This window comes from Neopsephotus bourkii, unplaced genomic scaffold, assembly GCF_033783945.1.
Source record: "Neopsephotus bourkii isolate Nb327-2 ecotype Australia unplaced genomic scaffold, CSIRO-AGI_Nbou_v1 NB_1181, whole genome shotgun sequence".
NCBI classification, from domain to species: domain Eukaryota; kingdom Metazoa; phylum Chordata; class Aves; order Psittaciformes; family Psittacidae; genus Neopsephotus; species Neopsephotus bourkii.
In genome coordinates, this window is record NW_026901666.1 from 5,020,677 (window position 1) to 5,047,120 (window position 26,444).

The 26,444-nt window shown below is 38.1% G+C and overlaps 1 protein-coding gene across 2 annotated transcripts; it reads left to right on the top strand.

Annotated features, from left to right (window-relative positions):
* Nucleotides 1–24,832, top strand: MARCHF7 (membrane associated ring-CH-type finger 7). 2 transcript variants are annotated; one of them, XM_061363846.1, is made up of 11 exons: nt 719–737; nt 5,354–5,510; nt 9,215–9,373; nt 11,268–11,439; nt 12,983–13,150; nt 15,959–17,075; nt 17,313–17,482; nt 18,641–18,750; nt 20,155–20,268; nt 22,090–22,138; nt 23,915–24,065. In XM_061363846.1, exons 2-11 carry the CDS (start codon nt 5,364–5,366, stop codon nt 23,938–23,940), a joined length of 2,232 nt encoding a protein of 743 aa, XP_061219830.1. In that variant the 5' UTR covers nt 719–737; nt 5,354–5,363; the 3' UTR covers nt 23,941–24,065. The 2 variants fall into 2 exon arrangements, with proteins under 2 accessions (XP_061219829.1, XP_061219830.1); XM_061363845.1 differs by lacking the exons at nt 719–737; nt 22,090–22,138 and adding an exon at nt 1–51 and having other exon boundaries at nt 23,915–24,832.
* Nucleotides 24,833–26,444: the final 1,612 nt, after the last annotated feature.

Below are 26,444 nucleotides of genomic sequence, written 5' to 3' on the forward strand. Positions count from 1 at the left end.
ATTTGGCCCTTAGCTTCTGGGTGTCTGCGTCGCGAAGGTTGTGCTGTGAGAGTGAGTAGCGACTGCTTACGGTGTTGGCGAGGGAAGGATGGCTCCGTACAGCCCAGCTTGTGCCTGTGTACGGAGCCGGGGCTGGCGGCTCCGCGCCAGGGTTGGGGGGAACCATTTTGTCTCTGGGCAGGCGCCTGGTTCCGCCGCCTTTCTTTCTGCAAAGTACCTCTGGTGGCTTTACGTCTCCGCTCCTTCTCTGGCCGCTGAGCTGTATGATGCCCTGTGTCCTTCCGTGCTTTTCCTTCCGTTGAGGAGCTTTTTGCCCTGTAGGGCTGGGGCAAGAGCGGTCGGTGCTTCCGTTCGGCCTGGCGTGGGCCTGCATCGCGGGTGCGGCCGTGGGCTCCGGTAGGGGCCTAAGCCTTGGTGGCAGAGCCTCTCCGTTCCAGCCCGGCGAAGAGGTGTATGGTGCCCTTTTCAGTGGCTCTGTGGAGCGCCAGCTGCCTTGAACCTACTAGCTCCGATACATTGGAATAGCCCAGCCTTCATGGCATTAGCTGCAGCACCGGAGACAAACGATCGGCACTTGTAAATATTTTTCTTGCTCTTGGTACTCCTGAGAGGCTGCTGAGTTTGGATGTTTTGTCAGCCTTCCTTGATTAAAGGTTGAGAAAATACCTCAACAAAGAATTGCACAGGCTGAGAGACTTGTCCCTGCATTCCATCTTGTTTGTCATAAGATCATGATTGTGAGTAAACAGTGAGGAGGACACGTGATCTCAAGTTGCTCGGGGGGAAAGACTTACCAGTTCTATATCAAACCGTACGAAAATCTGTAAACGTAAAAGTGTAAGTCTTAGGTAAAGGTGCCATTGCATAGCTCTAAGATAGAAAACTTGAATTTAGAAGCTGGGATTGAAGTGTGTGCTCCTTTCTGATTTAGGGTACAAGAATGCTTTCACGTACTACTCGAAGAGTGGAAGTTAAAGCTCTTCTTACTGGTAGACATGACTACCTCAAATTGCCTCTCAGTTTTTGGTAGAAGGGGTCAGGGCAAAAGAGAGGAGGGATTAGAGGTTTTTATTTTATGTATTTGTTGTCTATGTTATTTTTGCCTTTTGAGATTACTGTGCTTTCCCACAAAGACCTCTTGGACTTTCTTCTCTTGTTATCTGTATGTGTGGCTCTGTTAGCCCTAGTTGATCTTTTATATTCTATTTGGAGGGATGACAGATCAAGAAGGGTAGGACATTTGAGCTGTGTGCTCAAAATAGGCTGTTCAGCTCCACCTCCTGTTACAACTTGGCAGTGTGTTTCCCAGGTACAACTTTAAATTTAAAAGGTTTGATTTCAGAACTCTCTTTTTTACCAGCTCTTGAGAGGCATCCTATATATCCCTTATTCCAGGAGACACAAGAGTTGTTTCCGTATATTTTCCATGAGTTTTTGGTTTTTAAGTTGTGTAACATGGCATGAATGGATGAAATAAGTCACTTTGAGAAAAGCGTTTCTCACCCTGCTGTTTCCCTTCTCATTTGTTGGATGGTAGAGTAAGTAGCGTCAAAATGATGGAGCCAGAAGAGTGTTTTGTCAGGGTTGTGTGTTAAGGGTGCTCAGTGAAGGACGCAGTAGGTGTGATATTTGAGTAAGGTGTTCCTTTCTTTTGTGGCAATAACAGGCTTTTAAATCAGTTAAGATTGCAACATGATTTAGTTGTGTTTTGTTGTTGTTTTTTTTTTGTTTGATTGGTTTGTTGCTGTTACTATTTTTGTTGCTCAGAAGTTATTTAAGAGTTGTGGGCTTTTTTGTTGATTTTTTGTTGGTTTTTTTTTTTTTTTGTCTCACTACATTTTGTGTAAATTGAGGTGGCTGCTTTGTTTTTAAAGAACTCATTACAGCATGTTAATTACCGCTTGGGAGTTGTTGAATTCACCTGTAAACAAAATGTTCAAGGTTTTAATTTGTGTGTCTTTTGTGATCATTCAAAAAAACTCCTTAAGATGCTGATACTGTAAAAGGGAACCATTCTCATTCTGAAATACCCTATAAAAACACACTATTCCCCTTGCAGACAAGTATTACTGTGGGTTTAATAATAGGATTTTTTTTTTTTTTGAGACCACTGTTTTGTGTGGTGTTCTGTAATAGCTTAAGATTCTGTGATTCTGTGTTCACCTTGACCTGCCTCAGTGTGTTACCATGATCAGTGTAAGTCATATTTTTTTTTAATTAACTTGAATGACATGCTTCATGCCCCTGAATCTTTGTTACAATGCAGAGATAAAATCCAGTTTCCTTGAGCAGAAATTCTTTGATTAGACCATAAGGCTTCCTCCTCTTCCCCCTCCCTCCCCCCTTCAGTTCCTTTCCACCTCTGCATCAAACAAGGCAGGGCTCCTCTTGTCAAATGTCTGTTCTTACCCAACTCTGATTCATCCTTTTAGCAGCTCTGTGTTATTTGCTGGCTGAGGCCAGGACTGCAGGAAAAGTGTATGGTGTTAAAGAAATTAATCATAATATGCATGCATAAACTAACATATTAAATTTAGCATTTTCTAACTTGCTGCCTTTTAACTAAACATCTTTGTGTATAGTTTCTGCAAGATTTCTTTCCTTGGATAAAGAAAATAATGTATAGATGGTATCATCCTAACATACTCGGGTTAAAATAGCAACCTGTGCTAATGTAAAAGATTAAGCTGATTGATAGTATTGTCCTCTTGGGGTTACCTCTGGAGGAGAAAATTACTCTTGTGCCTTTTTATGTGTGTTTGTAGAAACAATTTACTAACTTTGCACTCTATTTCAGCTTTTAGAGATAGTTTTCTGGTGTCCACAGTCTTTCACCTTGTCCTTTCCTATCTGAATGCTTTTATTTTGTTTCACCTGTGGGTGGTTCATAAGCAATTTTTTTAGTGTGAGGTGATCTCTAAGTTAGTCTTGAAGTTCTTGCAACTTTCTACGTGTGTGTCTTCCCCCGGTTCATCTGGCCATGAATTTCTACTGGTAGGAGCTTCCATCCCTTCTAGGACCTTTGTGTATGCTGCATGCCTGTGTCTCACTTTTTTTATCAATGTTACTTAATTTATCTGGTTCCATACCTGTCTGAAGCAAAGTGATCCAGAACGTTATGTAACAAAAATGGTCATGCTGCTGCTTTTTGTCAGGTACTTAAAAAATTTGATCTGTTATTCTGTGTATCTATCCCTTATTTTTCTGTGTCAGGGTAATATGTAGATAAACAGTGCTTTGGGTGTCAGATCTCATCAAGACTGTCCACCATACACTCTGGTCTGTCTTAGCGTGACATTAATTTAGCTTCACAGTTTGCAACTTAAATAGTTACTTTTTTTCACACTTAAGCATCAGATGAGTACTAGACTTGGCAGTGCATATTAATGGCAGATTATTCTAAAGCTTAAGTTAACCATCATTATAGTGTCTTATCTAATGTTACAAATGTGAAGAAGTATGTTTGTCACATTTTATTGCACGCATTTTATTGCACACATGATCCACTTGAAGTGACGTGGCTTAGAATATTAGACTTGTCCTTACTGAATTTCTTTTAAACTTTCATGATGGAACACTGTTCTTGTGTACTTTGGAACACTGCTTAGAGCATTCTTATAAATATGGCTGTATTTACAACTTTGATAATTGCATGCAGTTGCTCAGTATTCTTTTACAGGTTTAAATGTGATCTGGGAAATTTAATGAATTCATTATTTCAGGTTCCTAATCCAAAGTTAGGCAAGTAAGAATTTCAGATTCCTGAATTGGTCTTGTTTAACTGATTGTAAGAGAAACCAGCTATAGTTGGTAGGACTGTATTGAGTAAACTTGGGAATAGTGATCAAGAGCTCAGGCATGTCTCTGGCAGAAGTGAATGGGTTGCTAATATCTGAAGCATGGTCTAAAAGCTGGTGTGCTTCTCCATAATACAACCCAGTAGGTCTTTTGTACAAGAATATAAATGTTTACTTAAAGTTGGTATGCTGTATGTTCTGTTTTTTGGGGATGAGGGTGGTGTTTATGTGGCAAAAAAACAAGCAAAGAAACCCCAAACCCACAAAATTTCTACTTGCAAGAAAAATTGAGTATTAAGGCTTACTTTGTTGGTAGCTCTACGACACAGCTCACATTGGAGCATGCACCAGTACAGTTGTTACAAAAGCCTTCCATTAAGGAAATTAATGTCAGCTGCCCAATAGTTTAATCAATGGGGTTCAGTACAAACTAGCTTTTACCAGGTAGATTACGTAATGGAATATGACTTTCAGCCAAGATTAAAAGTATGTGAACTCAACTTGGAACTGCAGTCAAACATGAGATAGGTTAGGGTTGATGCAGCAGTTTTTCACAGATTGTGTTACTGATGAGCATGGCTGATGTGTTGGAAAAAATGTGCTTTACTGAGTGACTTCCCCCCCCCCCCCAATATAGCTTATTCCCATTCCCAGAAGGTTGAAGCCAAAATTAAAAGTGGTTAAATAAAACAGATTGTACCACTTCTGCAAATCACCTTGTACCAATGGAGTTTTCTGCCATCTGTTTCAGAGTTGCTAGTTACTGTGCTACTCTTCCCACACCACACCAATGAGGATACTGCAGTTCTACTAAGTTTTTTATTTAAAAGCTACCTTTTGTGGTCTAATTCTGGCAGTACCATGCTGAGGAGGAAGAATCTGGGGATGTTAGCAAGCCAGTTAGTGAACTATCCGGAGTTTCTGAGCAACAGTAAGTCAGAGTATTCTTTCGAGGACGGGAATTTCTACAGGATCACTTCTCGCAGAGAAAAGGCACCAGCATTTATCTTGAAATGCCAAGAGATAACAAGAGCAAATAAACGCTCAGTGTCTCAAAGGTAGATTTACATATACGTATGGGACACCAGGTAGTCTTTTGTATATGTTAATTTCAGGGGAGTTGTCTCAGGAAAGTTAGATACTTCATTGAGGCAGGTAGACTGAAAAAGTTATTTTATTGATATTTTTGTGTGTGTGTGTTTGTGTGACTCTTTCACTGACTCCTGGCCCATTTTGTGTTAATACTAGTGTGACAGGGTTCTTAAGGACATTCCACTTCTCATAGAATAGCAAGAATATGTTGTAATGTAACATAGCCCTTTTTGCTGTTTTTGTAAGTTTTCTAACATGGAATGGGACAACATGTAAAGACAAGGTTACAAAAGCTAGAGTAAGAACTCGTTTCCCCATTTTGATGATGTATAGTCATACCAAAGGGCTGTGTAAATATTTGTATGTGTGCATCATATTTATGATGCACTCAAAATGACTTGTGCATGTTTTGCATGTGGATCCCTGTTTTTAAAAATAAAAATAATTGGTGTGTCCTTCTACAGGATACAAAGAATGGAGTCAAAACCCTCAAGAATTCCTCGAAGGATCTCTCTTCAGGCCTCTGGCTCTTCACTAGGATCTAGAACATTGACTGGAAACAGTTTAGCTGGTGCATACAGTGCAAGAGAACCTTCATGGAGATTAGAATCTGGATACCAGGTAATATGTCTCTTTCTGTAAAGTAGAAATTAATGTCTGTTTTTCACCAAGAAAAACCCTAAACCCCAGACAAAACAAAAAAGTGAAAAAAAAACCCAAAAAAAACCAAAGCCCCCAAAATCAAACTCTTCCTGTCCCCCTCCCCTCCCCCCCCCCAAAAAAAGGGAAAAAGTCCCATGCAGGGCCTTGCATTTAGTTTAATTCTAAAATGCAAGGATCTAATAACCAGGCCAGTAACAGTATTCTGCAGTGTGAATTCATAGTTCTAGGCTTGCCATTTGTGACTTTTGTAGCTGCACCTTTAAAAATCAGCTGGTTTATGAATGAAGGGCATTCTGATACCATGGATCTTACACTAGGCACTGCAGTCTTAAACCTGGGTGAATGGGGTTTTCTGTTGTGGGGAGGTGAGGATTTTGTTTGAACTTTGATCTCTATAGGGTGTTACACTTTTGTGGATGATGCAGAAGTTACAGTAATATGTTGTGGTTCTATGAATTGACAGTAGGCAAGAAGATGACCTTTAGGCTTTTATATGATACTATCATGTCAATATGCTAATATATCCAGGCTTTCTGTGCAATAAACAGGACTGAGGTAAAGTCATCTGCTGTTTCACATGCAATATTTTTCACTAACTAAATTGCTTTTGTGGGGGAGAACAGCCATGCTTAAGAGTAAGAGCTAACACTTTACAGATACATTCACATTGGAAGAGTTTTATGGGAAGCAGAGATTAAACTACTTGAAAAATTATTTTGGGCACTGAGAAACAACAGATGGCTGTTTGGCTCAAATCTCTTATTCTGCTCCTGTCGGCAAATTTCACCTCAACTTTGAGTCTGAAAATGTAAGCCCATCTTGGTCTTAGAAATAGTAGAAATTCAACCCCATGATTAAATGTTCATATTCTTCAATAAAATAGTTATGAGTCAGGTCCCTGCTGACAAGCTATCTGGGACACTGTATTATGTAATGCCTTTTCCAGAAATAGTTTTACAAGTAATAGAGCACTAATTATTTTTAGCACAGTTTATTTTGCCATACCAGACATATATGTGGTCATTAGTAGAATAGGCAATAGAGAATGCATAAGGGTAATCTTCAGTCATTTTTGCATTTTGGGTTCCTGCAAGCTTTTCACTGACCGTCTGCTCGGCAAAATTGAATCAGAGTCCTACTCTTTTATAGTGTTTTATGGGTCCACACAGTGTGCCTTTCATACTGAAAGCTGTTCATCAGAAGGTGAGCTGAATTGGTGCTGTGAAGTTAGATGTGTTACTGCTGTTAACAAAATTGTAACACAGGAGACTTACTTACTTTACCTCACTTACTACATGAACTGCAGTATGTGCACTGCACTGTATATTTATTTCCTAATGAACAAATCATTTCTAATCTGAGGAATGATCTTTGTAACACTTTGGAGTTGAAATGGAGGAGAAAATGATTGTTCAGATTATGTTGTATCCCTTCTATTCTAATTCATAAAGTAGTCTGAGAGCTCGTTACACAAGACTAGTGCTTAGTGATAAATGCATAGGAAACTCCCTTTCTTGACTAACCTTTGGTACTTACAGAGCTGTTTTATATTGCAGGTGGCCAGGGCAAGAAGATACAAGTAGTCTAAATAAAGTCCAGTCAGATAGGAGTGGAATGGTTGGGCCTTGTTGTTTGATTAATCCTTTTAAGAAACTACCTTAAAATATTAAGAGCTGCTTCAGTTCCAAGCAATTTAAAAGATGTGTCATTTTGAAGAAAAAAACTGTATGGCTTTCAGTAGTGCTTTGGTTATATAGAGGAAAGACAATGTAGGGAGTTGGCTTTTTAATGCAAAGTCATTTCTGCAGCTGGAGACCATACCTGATAATCACTTAACTGAAAACAGTTTTTGAGACTGCTGTCAGACTTTTGAGTATGTGTGTGTATGTCACACATTTTTGAGATCAGTCTAGGTGATAGTCTCTCCTCATCTGAGGAGGCATAATAAGCAAGCTAATTGTAAATGAATCTGATGAATACTGAATAGCAAGCATTTTTTTCTGGGTGAGTTACAATACAAAAATAGTGTAATGGTATGTAGAAAAAAACCCTAAAATGCAATGCTTGATGATTCAATATTGTTAACCATTTTGCAAGACATTAAGGTTTTTTGTTGGTTGTGTTATTTTATTTTATTTTTTTTCTTTTTTTAGGTGGAGTGATAGGGTCAAGTGTAATGTGTAAAAATGTTCTCCTGAGCGCATTTTTCTGCTAGTGAAAGTAGACACCAAAAATAGACTATCTGGTGTATTGCTTTAACAGTGAGGGTCTAGCAAGGGGTGTTAAATAGTGTTAAGATGAACTGAAAGAGAGCAAATGGAGATACTTTTTTTCTTTATAAATTTCTTATGTATATATGTGTGTGTGTATGTGTATATATATATATATTTTAGTTTCAGATATAGCAGCTAGTTTGAGCTTTCCTGACACCATGACAAATCATTTACTTTGTCTTAAAGCCACTTTTTGATTCCCAGTATGTTGCTTGTTTTCTGTTTTGGCTTTGGGACATCTGTCAAAGACACGATGAACACAGTGCAGAGGTGTCACAGCTAGCAGGCGCTGTGCTGGCATTAGAACAGTAGATGGTGTAGTTCCATGAACTGGCTTTCTTTGCTGTGCTAGTGTAGGTGTATTGTGCTTGGAGTAAAGTCTTTACTGTGGTGATCCAGATGTGTAAAATTAAATGAAATTCTCAAATCTTCAGTATCTGACAGGTAGAGAAAAAGGAAGGTATTTCAAGAGCACTTAAATGCAGGTATAGCTTGTATTAAGAGTGTTTTATGAGAGCTTTATTTTTGTCTTAAAGCTGTGTAGTCTTGTACCCATGGCAGTTTATCCGTATATGAAATAGTTTGGAAACCTGATGAATGCCACTGAGACTCTGAAATAAGACAGAACTTACTGGCTGATACTTTATTTTCAGATTTAATTTTGCTTGTGAGAATGATGAGAATTACTATTTCTTAAACTTCTAAAATGATGACAGAAACTGCTGTAGTTGTAGTATTAATAGTTCCTAGAAAGGGGATGGACAAGTAATCACTTACAAACTCTGCTTAGCTGTAAAAAAAATAAAAAGGTTTGATTCCTGTTAATTCTATTCATTTTACCAATTTGGGGGATTATTCTGTGGCGCAAATTAAATTGCAATCTCTTTCCTTAATTATCATCTGTTTATTGACTTTCAGTGAAACTAGTAGTGTAGAACCTCATTCCTTGAGGTTCTCTTAAGGACAGACAGATTTCCGTGTTAAACGGTTCCCGTTTTCATTAGTAGCCACTTTTGCTTTCACAGAGTATCATTTTCTACACGTATAGGTTTTTTTTACTTAACACTTGAAAGTGAGGTCCTTAATTCTCTCCTGTTGCTAGAGTAACTTAGAGTTGGGGTAATGTCTCAAAAGCCTTACACTTCAACTTTTTACTGTCCACAGTCAAATCAGAGGATGGATAAAGGAGCTGATAATTGCTAGGAAGTAATTTAAAAACCAGTGGTTGTCTCTTAAGACTTTCATTTCCTCTTGGGTATCCCTTGGGGTTTCTCATGAAGGGTTTCCAGATTTGTGGTTACCTCCACTTCCCTGTGTTTTCAATATTCAGATTGGATATTAAGTTAGTTTTGAGTTAAAGTTGTGTATGACACTGATGTTGTTCTTCAGGAATCCAGTGTATTGAATAGTTCCAGTAGAGATTGGGGTATTGGAGAAAGAGACACCCGTGAAACTCCTTGGAAGCTTACAACATCCTCTCCAGCTCACTACTCAGGGACACTTGATCATCCACATTCTGGAAGATTTTTGGGAAGCAGGAGCAGATTGGTGAGAGTTGTTAATGTATTATGCTTTCTTTTTTCTTTTTTTTTTTTTCTCCTTTTCTAATTCTTTTACAAGGGTTTTACCTTGGTGCTTTCTATCTGCAAACCTGCTAGCAGGGGCTCACTGTAATCTTTCTGGACAAGGTCTTACTAAATCATGTTACAGTCTGATGGATGGCAAAATTAATACCGTTTATGCTCAGCTTGTTCTATTGGGTATTTCTAGGAGGTGTAGGGTTGTTTTTTTTTTTTTGCTTTTCCGTGTTACCAGCTTTGTGAGTTAACATAAGTCCATGGTTTTGGAGATCTGCTTTAGGAAACTTAGTTGTGGAGTTCATAGTCTGACTGTGCTTATGTCGATGCCGCTTTTACAGCATATTGTGGAAGAAAACAGAGGCTTAACTGTCACCTGTGATCCAAGACTTGGGCCTTAACAGCTTGTCTTAGCTGGGCTCTGAAATGTACCTTCATAACTGCAAAAATAAATTAGTTTGCTTCTTTGATATGCTTAAGCACTGTAGAGCTTAAAACTACTTCCAATTGTAGGAGGAATACTAAAATGAGAAAAGCAGACAACTGTGAAGATACTTAGTGGGAAGACTGGACAAGTGAAAATTCTGCTCACTTTCAAACTGCAAAAGATATTTGGGTACTTGCAAGTGCTATCACCTTAAATACTGTTTGTTTTCTTACTGTCACTTAAAGGTGACAGTTTGAAATAAGGGGAGGGAGGAGCTAGTGTGGAGATGATGGCCTTCAAGGGGGGAAGTCACAGTAGGTGTCTCTATAGATGAAATGCAGTGCTGTGGTTGCAAGTGGCCTATGTATCTAGTTAAGTTAATGCTGTAGAATTTTCAAAATTATACTTTTTTTTCCCATTAAGGTTAGGTTTTTTTTTCTCTTCGATTCTAATGCACATCAATATTGCTAAAGACGCTCTGAAATCTCTGCTTATCAAACAGCAAATTATTAAAAGAGAAGTGTTCAAGAGGGAAATGAACCTGGCTTACTGCTTGCTGTAGTTTCTCTGTCTTCCAATCTGTCTTTTATGATGAGATAAGAGAAGTGCTTTTTAGTTTTTAAAGACTAAAAAGTTTTGGCATAAGCTTAGTAAGAAACATAACAAAATAAGACACAACTGTAACATTTACTCTTAATCTGGCTGATCCTTAAAAGATCTTGGTTGTAGATACTATCTGGGAAGACAAACAGTTCAACGGAGCTTTTTGAGCTCAAATTTTATGTATTAAAAAATTACATAATATTTTGAATAGAAAATAAATGTTCTCGCTACAAGTAACCAGACAAACAGCTAGCCCATTTTTTTCTTTTTTTATTTAGTAATAGTTACCAAAAAACTTTCTTCCAATGCTGTTGCCTGCAAAAATTGCTTTGTGCCCATTCTTTACCCTGAACCGTTTTGGTTACACTTGAGCTTAATATAATAAAAATATATGTGGCTTAAACAGCTTACAAGAAGTTAGACCTGATTCCTTAGCTAAGTGTATTTTGGATTGGCAAAAAAATAAGCTTGATTAGTTAAGCTGTTAAAAAAATGAAGGTGATCAGTTTCTGCTGTTTCTGGACAGCAAAATTATGGTTAACTCGGAGATCTGCAAAGCTATATTTGATCATGTTTATAGCATCTTACAGGTCGGTAATATCTTTTTCCCCTGCAAGTGAGATCTATCTGTAAAGGAAAAATAATGATGATTATAATAGAAACAAGTTTGGTTTGTTTGTTTTGGTTTTTTTTGGTAAGGCTGTATTGCATAAATGTGGGGATAGTGATTTTTGCGTCTTAAAATTATTCTTTACTTTTTTGTGAATCTTGCATTATGTATGCTTTTGTTCAGTGGAAGTACACCTGAAATAATGTGTCAATTTTTTTATTTCAGTCTACATCATCTTCCTCTCATTTCACATCTGGGTGTTATGGTGAGTCTGAGAGAACTCAGGGAGCATATTCAAGACTCCATGGCCAGCAGCGAGATAGTGATTCAAAGAGACCTAAGCTGTCTTGTACATCTACCTCTTCTGTGAGAAATAATGGCTTGACTGCCTTTTCAGGTGAGAGGTTGCTTACTAGAGCTGAGTTACATAAAAATTGTCTTTAGTAAGATCAGGTTTTCTCAAGTTTTAAAAACTTGCTTTGAAATATCATGATTTAGTTTTTCTAAATATTAAAACTCTGTGCCTAACAGAAGAGTATATTCGCACTGATGGCAGTATCTGAAGTTCTGAGAATGCTGCTAATGTGGTCTTTTGAAAACCCAATTGTACTCATGTTCCTTCAAAACTATTACCTGTACCTATTCCATTTGCACTAAAGCTGAACTTCATGGTTTAAATGTATCTTAATGGGTTAAGATTTTGAGGAAAGAATGAGTGTAGCTACTGTTATTTCATGAGTAATAAGGTGTTGGTAAACTACATGTGCCAGGGACAGCAGAAAGGAAATTTTAACTTTACTTTGTTTCAAGAAGCAGTGTCATGGCTGGTTAGAGCACTGCTGTTAGGGGTCAGGGAAGAAAGAATTTACTTTTTTTTTAACAGGGCCTAAACTTATTCTGTAGGCTAGGTGAAAAGAAACATTCTACATCAGGAGCTCTTTAAGGAAGATGTGAGGTATTCATTAAAGCTGTAAATAAGTATGCTATACTTGGATAGATGTGGGTTAAACAATATGCAAATGAAAGCCTAGGGGTCAGGAAATAACAGTCAAAAACTTAATTGGAAATTCTAAGCAGACTGCTCAATTAATTCAGATTACCCTTGCAAAGATGCATGGAGGTTCTTTTTTTATATTCACCTATGGAACCACACAGCTGCCCCCCCCGAAATAAAAGTTCTTGCTCAAAACCCAGTATTGCTGATGGTGATCATTCACCAAAAGTAAGAAACCAGTAACATTTCTTATAATGGTATAGGACCATAATGTCTTTCCGTTTTTAGATTGGTTGTTCATTGTACTGCTGACCAATGAATGTTTAAATTTGGATTTATAAGTCAGTACAACAAAATCGAGGTGGAGTTTTCAGAGCCATTGAAGAACACCTTTTTAGGAGCAAGAGTTTGTTCAAAGTCAAAGTAAGTACAGGTCACTATTCAGTTGTTGGAGCTGTTAGCAAAAAAACAAGTGCCCCTTTGAAATGTTTACTCTGCAATATGAGCAAAACCAGTATTAGTCATAGTTGTGTCTAAGCTGCATTTAAGCTTTGGCTGTCTTTCTGGAAAAAGAATTTTAGAAGCATCATTAGAATGGCAGCATTTACTAAGTCTCATGCTGCTGTTTTGCCATATTGCAAAGCCTGTTTAATAACTAGCTACCATTAGAAGCAAGATGCTATTTCTCTTCCTCCTCCTCTACTGTATGAGTGTTAAATGGTCTGACTCTTGACAAAAGTGTTGTTACTTTTTTCCTGTTCAGCTTTCAGAACTAACTCACAGCAAGATTAAGTAGGTGCTGTTTACTCTTGTCCACTTGATCAGCTTAGTGGCATTGTAAATTTGCACCTGATATGGTATAACCAGTATGTGCGTCTAAGTTGCAGGTTTAATTGGTGTTTAAATGATTACAGAAACAGGAGATTTGCTTACTTTTTCTTTATAGATTCTTCTTGGAGATGCAGTAGGATTCCTAGGTCTTCATCGGTGATGCTTGGCTCCCTTGGAACTGAGCTGGTGAGAGAACGAAGAGAGTTGGAAAGAAGAACAGATCTGTCTGTTAATAATCTGGTGGATCACAGCTACAGAAACAGTGACTTTTCATCTGCAACATGTATGTATTGTACATCTGTAAGCCTGTAAACCCATAGGTAGCATGCTTGTTAGCTTTTTCATGTGTTCTTTGAATATTTTATTCAAAACACAAAGCCAAAATATCTATTTGATTTTAAGGTTCTCTTTTAAAATGAAGTTGCCTGGTGACTTTCAGTGGGTTGGCTGAACCATCAAAGGATATATGAATGTTCTAGCTTATAGATGCATTCAGTTATAAGAAAATGCTGTTGGTGCTTGCCGCTGTAACAATGTGAGTAGTCAGTAAGCTTCTTGTTCATCATAAGATTTGTGTTTACATATGGGGAAAAAATATGTTAATTGGACACAGGAAGGGGTTTTAATGAATGATCTCTTTCCATTTGGGTTCTCTTTGAGTAGTTACTAGGGGAAACTGCTACAACACTGAAAATAATGAATAAACACATACTTTACACTAGGTTAGAGGCTTGTTCCACAGTAACTGCTAGAACTAGTGTTAACTTCTGTACTGTCATTTTCACTTTCTGTTCAATACTGTGGCCTTTCAGAGCCGTCTTTAAGGAAGCTTGTTGTCTGTCTTGATCTGCTTCCTTTTGCAGATGCATTAGTGGTACTTCATAATGTGTAATTAAACCCCAAACCAAACCGAACAATAAGACGCCAACATGTAAAAGAAAAAAAAACCAATGCAACTCCCCCCCAAAGAACAAACCAAGCAACAAAACCTATCTAACAAGAAAAAACACTCCCCCCACCCCCCCAAAATACCCCAAACATTCGTACAATTATAGGAGATAAGCAGAAAAGATAAAAACTAGTTCCAGATTTCATCCTGCAGTCTTTCCTTACCACAAGGGTATGATTTAATGTCATCATACTCTGCACTGCTTTAGTAAGTGGGCAGTTGGGAGTTTATGTGGTAGAGCCTGATGGGAGAGATGGATGGAGGAGACCCTTGCTTTGTGCTGTGCATGCTGCTTTTCTAGGAGTAGTGACACTGTTAAGTGCTATAAAAATAACTCCCAACCGTGTTCCTTGCTGTGTAATCAAAACCATATGGCAGATGCCTGGCATCTCTGCAGATGTTTCTTTAGTTAGAATCTTCCACATAGTTTCAACAATAAATAGTGATTGCAATGCACAGCCCATTAAAAAAAAAAAAGGGAAAAAAAAAAAAAAAGGGAAAACCAAAACCGAAAAAAGCCCAACTAAAAAACCCAAACACAAACAACCCCTTCCTCCTGTCCAAAAAAAGCAACGGCGTCAAAGCTACAAACACGAAAGGTTTAAATTGCAGAGTATGTAGAGAAATCTTCTGCCTCCTGTCTTTTCTCTATGCTTGTTATGTAGTTAAAATATTGGAAGTATTTTCCATTCTAATGAGGTCAGTGGGCTTCAGCTGCTTTCTTCCCTCCCTGCCTTCCCCCGCCCCCACTCCAGTCTAGCTGTTTGAGGAAGGAGACTAGCTGATGTTAGCCTGCCCAGCTGCTTCATGTAATATTGGCTGCAGTTCAGCTACAGTAGAGTTCTTCTCAATGTGTTGAGGTACTTAAAGGAATTTATGGAAAATATGCTTATAACAATCATGGAATGGTTTAGTTTGGAAGGGACCTTCAAAGGTCATCTAGTTGAAAATGCCCTGCAATGAACAGGGACTGCAACTACATCAAGTTATTCAGAGCCCTGACCAACCTGACTTTGAATGTTTCCAGGTATGGGACATCTGCCACCTCTCCAGGAAACCTATTCCAGTGTTAAACAAGCTTCACCGTTAAACATTTCTTCCTTGCATCTAGTCTGAATCTACCCTCTGTAAGATTACAACCATTACACCTTGTCCTGTTGCTACAGGCCCTGTTGCAAGAAGTCTATTCTCAATCTTTCTTATAAGTCCACACTTAATAAGCAGGGGAGGACACAAAAGTGTGGTGATAATTGTCTAGTTGAGTATAGATAATCAAAGTTACTGGGAGAGCAGATGAGATTACTAATCCAGAATGGGTAACTCTGATTGTGCTTAAGCCAGTTACATAGCTGAACATGGGAGCTAACTTGGTTGTTGCATTTCTTTGATAAAAGTTAGATAACGCTTTTAGACTGGAGCAGTGGAATTATAGTATTTCTAGGATATTCTTTTTATTTTTGCATTCTTGGTTTAAAACATTGTAGTAAGATACACATCTTATTTAGATACTATTCAGTTTCTGTTATCCAAAGCCAGTAATTTTCTGCTACCTTTAAGAAGTGTTTAACTGCAGCTCTTGATGATTTTATGATGAGAAGAGTAAGGGTAGCTTGTTGTAATAGATGAGGAATATACTTGGCTTTATCCATGCATTTGTTTTGGGTGCTCTTGTGTCTGCCTCATTGCTGAGATTTTGATTTATCTTTCTCAGTTTATAGGCAGAATGGACTTTTAAGTTTTAAATAGTATTGTATATAGTGTGCTGTTCTTAATACATATGCTATTCTTATGTAACTTCTGACAGATGGTCAGAATTTCATATTTGCATATAAGAAAGTGAGATAATCTGAAGATTTGAGGGGATATTAAATTCCAAGTGGATTACCAGACTAAAATAAGTCTAGGTTTCAGTTTAACTTCAGAATTCTGGTAAGTAAATGTAAAGTTAATATTACTCTGGAATCTTACTTGCCAAATTTGAAAGAATTTTGATGAAGGAGCACAAAATCCTGCCCTTTGTATTTATGCTTTAGAGTTACCCATCTGGAATGTAATAATTGGAACTCTGCAGAGTTACCCATCTAAAATGTAGCAATTAGAGCACATCCTGTTATACTACTTTTCTCTGCTTTTCTGCAACAGATCTTCAAGACAGGCCTGCCTCTTCGTATGCAGAGGGAGCAAGACCAAAAGAGACCTCATTAAGCACTTTGAGGCTGAATGCATCCATGAACCGCCAGTTGCCTTCTGATCATCAGCCATCCCTTTTCAACAGAGACTCTAACATGAGCTCTTCAAGATTCAGCTATTCCTCAAGGCAAAGGAGAAATGAATTGGAATCTCCCCAGAGGAGCATGCAGCCAGCATTTTCTCTTACTGCCATTAGAGATGAAACTCCTTCTTCAAGTGGTTCTGAAAGGGTTTTATCTTCTCAGAGGTCACTGAATGAGCCTGCAGCTGATGGTGAAGGGAGGCGCACAACCAGACAGCTTCTGTCTCGTTTAGCATCCAGTATGTCATCTACATTTTTCTCTCGAAGGTCTAGCCAAGACTCATTGCATACCAGATCATTAGGCTCTGAAGAGTCAACAGTAGTCCCGAGAGTTCAAGCTTCTACTCTGTCGAGCAGTAATGGAGCTGCAACTCCAGAAGTTCCAGGACTTCAGACATCTGAGGCTTCTCAGGGATTTAGTTTTCTTAGACGAAGATGGGGTTTATCAGGAGTTTCTCAAAGTCATAACTCTGATTCAGATGGGGAGAGTTACAGACCAGACTCTGAAAGCAGGAGTACAGGATCCTGGTTATCATCATCTTTGAGGAATAGATGTACACCACTCTTTTCCAGAAGAAGAAGAGAAGGGAGAGATGAATCTGCAAGGATCTCGACCTCTGATACAACTGCTAGATCACAACGTATCTTCAGAAGAAGAGAGTCAGGTGAGGAGACCTCTCTTGAAGCATCAGATATCCCTCCTTGGGCTTCTGTTAACAGACCACCAACACCTGCAGTATCTGGTATTCCTACAGCTACTGCCTCCCCACCAGATTCAACCCACAGTAGGAGAAGTTCTGGAATTCTGCCTGGTTCTCTCTTTCGCTTTGCAGTGCCTCCAACATTAGGAAACAGTCTGTCTGACAATCTTATGATAACTGTAGATATTATTCCCTCTGGCTGGAATCAGTCTGAAGGACAAGAAAATAGCAAATCTAAAATACCACCATCAAGAGATCCAGAAAGACTCCAGAAAATTAAAGAGAGGTAAATTAGAATGTTCTTTTGAGATAATGAAATGTACCTGACTTAACATGAGTTTTCTGTAATCTTGTTAAGAGGAAACTTTAAGTGGCAACTCAGTCCTGTGTCAGCTGTGTTCTCACTTGTCTTCAGAGAAATTTGTTTTAGTCCTTGTTGGTTTGAGAAAAGTTTGAATGGAACTGTGATTATAAAATGTCTTACATACAGTGTGTCTCATTGTTTGTTGATACTCCTATTCAGCCTGCTTTTAGAAGATTCTGAAGATGAGGAGGGTGACTTATGCAGAATCTGTCAGATGTCCTCTTCAAGTTCTGACAACCTTTTAATAGAGCCATGCAAGTGCACTGGAAGTCTGCAGTATGTTCACCAGGAGTGCATGAAAAAATGGCTGCAGTCCAAGATTAATTCAGGTAAAGCAGACTCAAGACCAGGATAGACTTCCAGTTACACTGGGAGGCTTATCAGGAGAATTACTCTTCTAGTATCAAGATATTTGTTTGAAAAACAGATAGCTGGGGACACACAACAGAGTGGCACGTACAGGGTTATTGTATGTCTGCAGCTTCTCATGTGAGTAGATCCAATAACTGTCATGTAGACATTTGCATTTTTGGGATTGTCTACTAAGAAATTGGACAAAATATAACATTGCAGAAGCATAGCTCTAGAGCTGCTCTACAGCGTTGTGCGAGTTTGTTCCCTACTCTCATGGATGTGGTTCTAGTTGTTTAGACTTATAACCAGGCTGACTAGCAGAATGATGGGGATTTGACAATCCAAAAATGTTACTGCCTCCTGTTCAAGGCAGTTTAAAACTGTTAAAAACAAAAAACAAAAACCAATTTCAAAGTGCAGTAGAATTTTAAGAAACACTTCACAAATGGCACACAGTACAAATGTTTTTAATAAATTAATTGACCAGTTTGTAATGTAAGTTATCTGTAATAATACTAAGATTTAAAAAAAGTTGGCTTGGTTGAAGGCATGAAGATCATGGAATACTTTTTCCACAGGAAGGTGCTAGCATCTTTCTACTTTTTTACTCATTATTAGAGGACCCACATCAGAGTAGGGATATATTGGAAGGCTCAGCCTGTAGAAGAAGTTAGTTTGAAGTATTTATAAGGCATGAAATCCACCATAAACTTGCTTTGTTCATCTTGTTGCCTATGGATCAGCTTGCTTTAAACCTGGTTCTTTGAAGACAAAATGCTACTCTGGCCATAACTTTAAGGTATTCCAGTATATTTATTATTACTTTTGTGTATTTTTGGGTTACACTGTAGAATTCAAACAGCTCAAGCAACAATTTTATGCCAGACTTCCAGTAAGAGCCATGAACATGAAACAAAATGTGGAGCTGGGCAGAGAATAAACGTGCTATAGCTTTTAAATTCTGGTATTAGTAGATAGTAGCTCTGTGTGTATTAGAAGCTTTCTTCTAACCTTGCTCTGCAAAATTAAGTCAAGATTTAATTAGAGTTTGCCATGCTTGTATAATTCTGTCATATGTCATGTCATAGATTGTTGTAACTTGATACTGACTTTCCCGTGCTCCTCCCCACCAGGTTCTTCTTTGGAAGCAGTAACAACTTGTGAACTGTGCAAGGAGAAGTTGCATCTGAATCTGGAAGACTTTGACATTCATGAGCTCTATAGGGCACATGCAAATGAACAAGTTAGTATATTTTGCCTAATTTGGTAAGTGTTGGTTTAGTGCTGGGAGGGTGCTCTTTAGAGAGGGCAAATGCATCTCCTTTTCAGAAGGACTGTTACGCATATAAAGTAATGTCAACATGGAACAGATTTTTCTCCTTAATATTCAGACAAATTCTATCTTCCTGCTGTGCTTCCTATAGCTGAGCTTTCAGTAAGTGTAATATATCTTATCCTTTTCTTTGTTGCAGATCTGTCATCTTAGCTTTGCAATCCAGTGTGTCTGCCACATGGGTGTAGTGGTAGTAGTAGTATGATTAGATTGAATTTTAAATTAAGTCATTGTCTTTGTTTTTAGCTGTTTTTAACACACCTCAGTAATTGTTTTAAACATACCACTTTTTAAACATAACATCACGTAAAAACTTTTTATTGTTTTCATTAGAGTGGTAGAAACCAATCTCTTTACTAACATCTTCTTGCTGCTCCTTCAAGTACCTTCCTAAACTAAAAATAATCAAAGGCCCATTAGTATTACTCTTGTCATATAAAATACATCATCTTAGAACTACTGGGTTGTATAGTATTTGAAAATGAACAAATAACAAAAACTGGTGTTATTTTAATGAAGTTTATTCAGAGAGTTTTTCTTATTCTCTGAGTTATTCTATGAATACAGACAGACTAATGAAATTTACCCACCTCAGAAGTTGAAAGAAAATAGTGACATCAGTTTTGAGGGCAAAAATCAATCTCTAATTATTTTTTTTACTGTTTAGCAGAAGCTCTAACCCTACTACTCTAGTTCCCAGTACTTGGGTGAGACTCTGAAAAGTCTTTCTCAAGAGTGCCACCATCTTAATTTTTAGCACTGCTGAGTGTTACAGTCACTGTGTTTCAATAGAAATAAGAAATTTGAAACTTTTACTTAAAGAATTGATTCTAAATGATCAGTTCAGCAGTGGCATTTTCAAAGGTTATCTTAACAGGGGAAATAATTTCTCAAAGCATTTATAACATCAGAAAGATCTTACAATATTTCCCTTAATTTGGTTTTCTGTAAAGTGCTGGGAACACTGAAAAGAAACCAGCAAAGTTTGTTGCTGTTATCTTCCCCAGTGATACAATACATGGATTCTTAGATTTCTTCCTGGGAACTAATCATGCTAATAAGTCTTGAATAGAAAAAGTTCTACAAATAATCTTCAAGGGTAACATGTTAGATCTGGGGTGGGTGGGAAGAACCAGAAGTGTAAGTAGCTTTTCAGTAATTTAATTTTTTTTTTAATACTTTTTTTTAGTATTTCCTGGAACAGCTTGATCAAATATATAAAGTTTCCAGTAAAATTTATTTCTTGTTCTACTTCTTGAATACTCTATGCAAACATCACTGACATTCTGAATGTTTCTTTTCATCTCCTTTAAGGCAGACTATGAATTCATCAGCTCTGGTCTCTACCTTGTAGTGTTGTTACACTTATGTGAGCAGCGCTTTTCTGATATGCTAGGAACAGCAAGTGAGGCCAGCACACGTGTTAGAGTAAGTATGCAGTGTTTTTATGGCTGGAATTGCTTGTTAAGAGAACTTGGAGCTAGATTGTTACCTTGAGCAACCTAAGAACTAGATACCCAGGAAGCATGCTTATTCAACAAGTTTATGTCTGGGTTTGTTGATGCAGTAACTCCATGTTTTGATTTTTAAACTGGGGGTACTACTTTACTGCAGTTACTGTGTTGCAAAATTATTTTTGTCATGGTTATTGGTAGTTCATTGCTTTGCTTGTAGCCTCCCTCTGTACAAAACATGCAGTTAAGAATGTTGGACTACCTTATTTGATAGATTTTTTTTCATTATGCCAGTCTACATTGCAAAGGTCTGGACCTTGCAGTGCTGGTCTGCTGGACTGTGCCTAACAATGTATTTGTGTATTACATTCTGAAACTGACCAGCTATAGTATGGTTTTCTGGTGTTAGGCAGTACTTTTATTGATTGTATTTGATTGGATTCTTCTTACTTAAATGACTTGAGTTAGAAGTACGGTAAGTACACATTTTACCAGTAAGAGATCACCATAGAAAGTTATTGTTACATAGTGACTTATTCAGAAATCCTGTATTATACACGTTTGTTTGACTCTAGGTAATTATTTGGTACCCTTTGCCAACTGAACTCCTGAAAAGCTGGTGTGGTTTTTTTTGTTTGTTTTTTATTACATACTAAGTGACAATATTACCATATTTAGCTTGTCCAAGGCTTATTGGAATGGCTGCTATCAGGTACTAGCCGTCTAGGGTAGAGACAGGATTGTGCTCTAATCTCTTACTGTATTAGAACAGTGGTTCTCTTTTCCATACACATCTAACGTAGAGCTTGTATTCCATGATCCACAAACAAAATGTCTAGTTTTACTCTGCTACAGGTTTAGAGGTATATAATCTAATATTAGCAAGCATCCTGTGCAGGTTATTGGCTTGAATGTATTGCAGAAATAATATGTTTTTAGTGGTAGGAGGCAGCATTATGCAGTTGCGTGACACTGCATTTGTAAACTAGTGAGAACACCGATGCCTGTTTGATGCCAAGCATGCAACTTGAGCTATGGGAACTGTAGCATTATATTCTTGTTCCATTTTGTTTGCTGTGTCTCAACATCTGGACTGTCACTGAAACTGTGATGTAGATTGTCACTTACAAAAAACCCAAACAAAACAGAAAAAAACCAACCAAAACCAATGTGGTTGAGACATTCAAATATGCCTGAAGAGCTTGTGTTCCTAGGGATTTTGGCTTTGATTTTGATACCACATCCTTGTAAGATTAAGCTGCCACCATTGTTCAATAGTAATTGTGCTCTTAAACTTCTTATTAACTGTTAAAATCTTTAGTGTATTTATGCATTTTTCATTAATCTCAATCAGAGGCCTTTGTTTTGCCACAGTAATAGTCAAGTAAATGAAATGGATCCAGATAATGCAGTCCTTACAGGTTATGTGATTTATTTATTTTTTATTACAATTTCTAGGAACAGTTATTGTAACACTGACACTTGTTCATGTATTTTACTTTCAAAATTGATCTATTTTACAGACTGTAGAACATGAAGATGATGCCACTAACTGCTACCAGAAACATTTGACATAAGAGTGGAAACTGAAATAACTTAAATAGCACTTTGAAGCCTAATGTGTGGGATTTATATTAGATTTGCATTGATTTTTTTAATTTTTTTTTTACAACTGGGATTAGGTTTTGGGATGTGAAAAGTAAAGGAAAATTGAAGAAAACTTTGTTAACTTGTTGCAAATTTCTGCAGATAACTTTGCAACTTTTAAACTACTTTCTCTCTGCCTTGTTTCTAGTTTATTAACCTTGCAAGAACTCTTCAGGCACATATGGAAGATATTGAAAGTAGGTGCTTCCCCTCTTCCTCTCCCCTCCCATTAGATCAACTCAGAGCTAAATGAGTACAATCCTCCTTGCCAAGATTCATAATACTGAACTTAATTACTGAAAACTTTATTTTACCCAGCAGTGCTTTTTCCATTATCAGTAGAATTATTCTGAGGTTTTAATTCTCCATGATTAATTTCCCAACAGCATTCTGTTTGGACCACAGAAGCGTTTTCTGCAAGTGATAACAAGATTCCTCACTAGTTACAGTTTGGTTATTGTAATTCTAGGAGTACACAGTTATGGAACTGGTGGTGATCTCCGGGTTGTAGCCATTTACACGAGTCCTAGTAGAAAAGAAGTGTTCAAAGTTGAGTTTCACTGCACTTAAATTAACATACTTCTCTTGCCATTTCCTCTTCTTCCCTCCATTTTTTTTTTTTTTTCCCTATCCACACTTTACACCCGTATGTATTCCTTGGTCTGGCCTACCTACTTCAGGAATGAAATTTAACAGGTGCCGGTTTTGGCAAAGGACTAGCTTACTTTTTGCCAAATAGCTTCTTCAGTGTGTTTGAATTCAGAACTATATGCTGGGCACAATGAATAGGTAGTAGAAGGGTAGCTAGTTGATCTGCCATTGTTTGTTTGCTTGCTTGCTTTTTTTCTTTTTCCCTAGTGTGCATGTGAATGTTTGAAAACATGCAAAGCTTGTATGTGAATTTTCAGTGCATTGGATTTAGACTATGATAAGGGATATTGTGTGTGTGTCTTAGTTTTAGTTCAAGGAGCAAAAGATGATTTGAAGATTATTTCTGCATTCAAAGCAAAGGTGGACTTAAGTTCGGAATTTATTCCTGAGTTACATGCATCCTTGTTAGAGTAAAAATTAATGTTATTTGCCATTTTACACAGTAATCTAATATGTGTTTAATTCAGGCTTTATCTAACTTGCAGTTGAGGAATACTGAGGTTTAGAATTGTCATTGATGGTTCTTCAGTTACATTTCTCTTTGAAGAATTGGAGAAATGAGCAGACAGACATTACCTTGTTTTGTTTTGTGTACAGAGGTGGAGCAAGTTACTTGAATATAAATACTTTATTGCCTACAGAATTTGCTTAAGAGGACAGATTAAATTTCTGTTACAGACAAGCTTAACACGTTACAAGCCTATTGTAGATATGTGCTGATTTTTATTTTTAAATATGTGTTTGTTTTATAAGTCACCTTGCAGCAACAAAATTCTGTGCATAGGTGGGCTTTGTGTTCATTTTGAATATGCTGAAAGAATGGGGTTGGAGAGAGGAACTGTTTGTGACTGGGCCTGACTTAATTGCATTAAGCAGTATATATACATAAAAAAAAAAGCTTGTACTGCTGAATCTTTGTAGGTATTTTAGTATCCAAATTGTTAATTTCAAGTAATTTCTTTCCCTTGTGTTGGGTGCTGCTGTCATGGATTGAATATATTCTCCTCTACTGTTGGAATTAGCCACTGTAAACACTACACAAAACTTGAATCTCTGGCGTAATTAAGTTTTCTTCCTTCTATTTTTGAGGAAGAACAGCAGGAGGACGCTGCATTTCATAATGTCAAGATTTGATTTGAAAATGCTGTAATTTTCAGACATGAGATGCATTTAAAAATTAAGCTGTGTAATTACACAAGGTTTAGGCAGGCATTATAATCTGCTGTTTAATATTATAAAATTACCTTTATTTTTATCACTCAAGGTAGGGGAAGTCACAGACATTTGTCAAGGCTTCTAATTATACTGTGTTGTTCCGACAGCTTCTGAGGACGATTCTGAAGACTGATGCTGTTAGAACTTTAACACTGCAAGAGACAAATGGAATTGCTGCAGAAATGCTGAATTGGCAAGAACAACATCAACATGCGTTTGCTTTTTTCCTCTCCTTAGTAAAAAGTGCATTGAATATTACTGTAGTTTTTGAAGCATTGTTGAATTCAAAATCGACTGCTGCACAGTGGAGCTCAGTGGACTTGAGGACTACTCAGCATGTGCAAGGATTAGATATAAAGCAACTTCCCTTTTTAAATGATGAGGATGATGTGCTTTGTTTTGGAAGACATCAGATTTTGAATATTTAAGGAAGCTATATCTCCCTCTGTTTCCTTCTTCCTGTAGTCAGATTTCTGGTTTTGTCTACCGAGTTTTGGTCCTCTCCAGGCAGTAAGTGGTTATAGTGGGTTTCAGGGTGAGGGTGGGCAGGGAGGGTGGGGATGTCCGTGTACTTAAATAAGTTTTTTTTTTTCTTTAAATGCCTGTGTTGCTGCATCATATAATAACTGATTGCTTCCAGTGTTAATGAATGAACAGGAGGATGAGCAAGAAGATACTGTCGAGATTGTTTGGTTTTGGTTTATTTGAAGATTATTATTTAACACAAAAAGCAATAAGAACTTGCTGAGGTCTTCTCATACTTAGTGATGGCTTTTTTTTTTCTATGTATTGGTTTGGAAATTGGAGACTGTATCTGATATCATGTGGCTGTTCCATTATGGAATATTGCAGGTGTAAACTCTTGCATTTCAGCATTCCTGGCAGATATGCAACTTGGATAAAGACCTAAGGTTGTTTAGTTTAATCAGACTTTTTTAGATCCCACCTTCACTGTTCAAAGCACTGGCTATCAATGTGGTTTTTTAGTGTTGTCACTTCTTTATAAATAAAGATGATAGAGGTATATATCTCTACTGGTATTGTCCATTTCATTTAAACATGGATATCTACCAGAACTTACACTTGAAAACTTAGAAAGCTATAGTCTGTGGTATATCTTTACTAATGTTTATAAATTCTTATGCAGATATTTAAGATTGTTTCTGACCATTTTGGATTGAAATGCTTTATATGAATGGTGGTACAACAAATTGTCGTGTATGCAGGTTGGTTTTGCTATGCATATTTGTTGGGGGTTTTTAATTACTACAGTAACAATGTCTTTGTAAAGAGCGCAGTATGTTGAAATAACCTTTAGTTCAGTTCATTGTCGCAGCCTATGAAACTGACTTACACGGAAGAAAGGATGTGCCTCAGCAGTTTAAATGAGCTCATGTGATTTTTAAAGTTAACTTTGGTAGCATTACATGAGATGGTCTGTCACTGTAAAACTTGAAAGAAAATGAAATGCTAAGGGAAGTGCACCTTTCTGTGCTCATTCTGGTAACCTTAGGCATTGGCTAAGGTTCAGTGCCAACATGTGGAAGTACAGTTCCAGCAGTTAGCTGAAATACAGCTCTCTTTCAGACCTTCATTTGAAAACTGAAGGTCTAGGTATATGTGAAGATGTTTCTATTTCTGAAGGAAGTGAAATTGAGTTTATAATAAAAGTAAAATGTTTAATCCCTTGAGTCAGTTGGTATAGCTTAATAAAACCATACACTGAAGCAGACAGTATTTCATATGCAGTCTGTAGAGTTACAACATGAGCTCTGCTAACCTAATGAATTGATGAGTTGGAGGATATTTCTGATTTTTTTTTCTGTCTTTATAACAAATAGCATTCCATGGATGTGCAAGCAACTGTGGTAGCCTTGTTGGTTCCAGCGTCAATGAAGGAGTAACACTGGGGTATAGTGGTGGAAGCAGTGAGGAGTAGAGCATGCATTTGTGTGCTCTGGTGATGCTGTCTCCTTCTTGCACCATATTTCTCCCTGGGTTTGGAGACAGGGGCCATGGCTACAGTTAGTTGCTGATTCTAGCTGTTCTCAGATGTGCGTACCTGATCCTCAGGGCTGTGGCTAGAGCTCCAGGTGTGGCATCATGATGCTGTTGGGAATGTGGCGGTGTAGACTGCCTTATCCCATCTTAGGGTTGGTATGGACCAAGGGTGGTGTTCGGTGCCATTCTGAGCCCTTGGACCAGTGGCTGTCTTAAGGATGTGCGCGCGCATCTATTATCGAGATACACATACCCTTTAGCTTAACTAGAAGAGCCGCCCGTAGCAGAGGCTCCTATCGCGAGACCTGTGTGAGGGCGCATGCCCAGTGCCACGCTCGCTGCAGTCGCGAGGTTTGGTGCTCGAGCTCGGTCTCCGCCTATGCGAGGTGTGACGCCAGCTCCTGTTCACTGCTGCCGCCTGGCGAAAGGAAGCAGGTACTGCAGTGGGCTCCGCGCCTAACACGATGCTGCCGTGCCTGCGCGGTGATGCCTCCCGGTGGTGAAACTGCGCTTTCGCCCGATGTACGGGCTACCGGCGGGCGTTCAGCGCGCTGAGCAAAGAACCGCGCCGGTGCTGCCGCTGGGCAGGAGCCGCCCGCCGGGTGCTTGCCGGTGCTGTCGCCTCGTGGCCTAAGT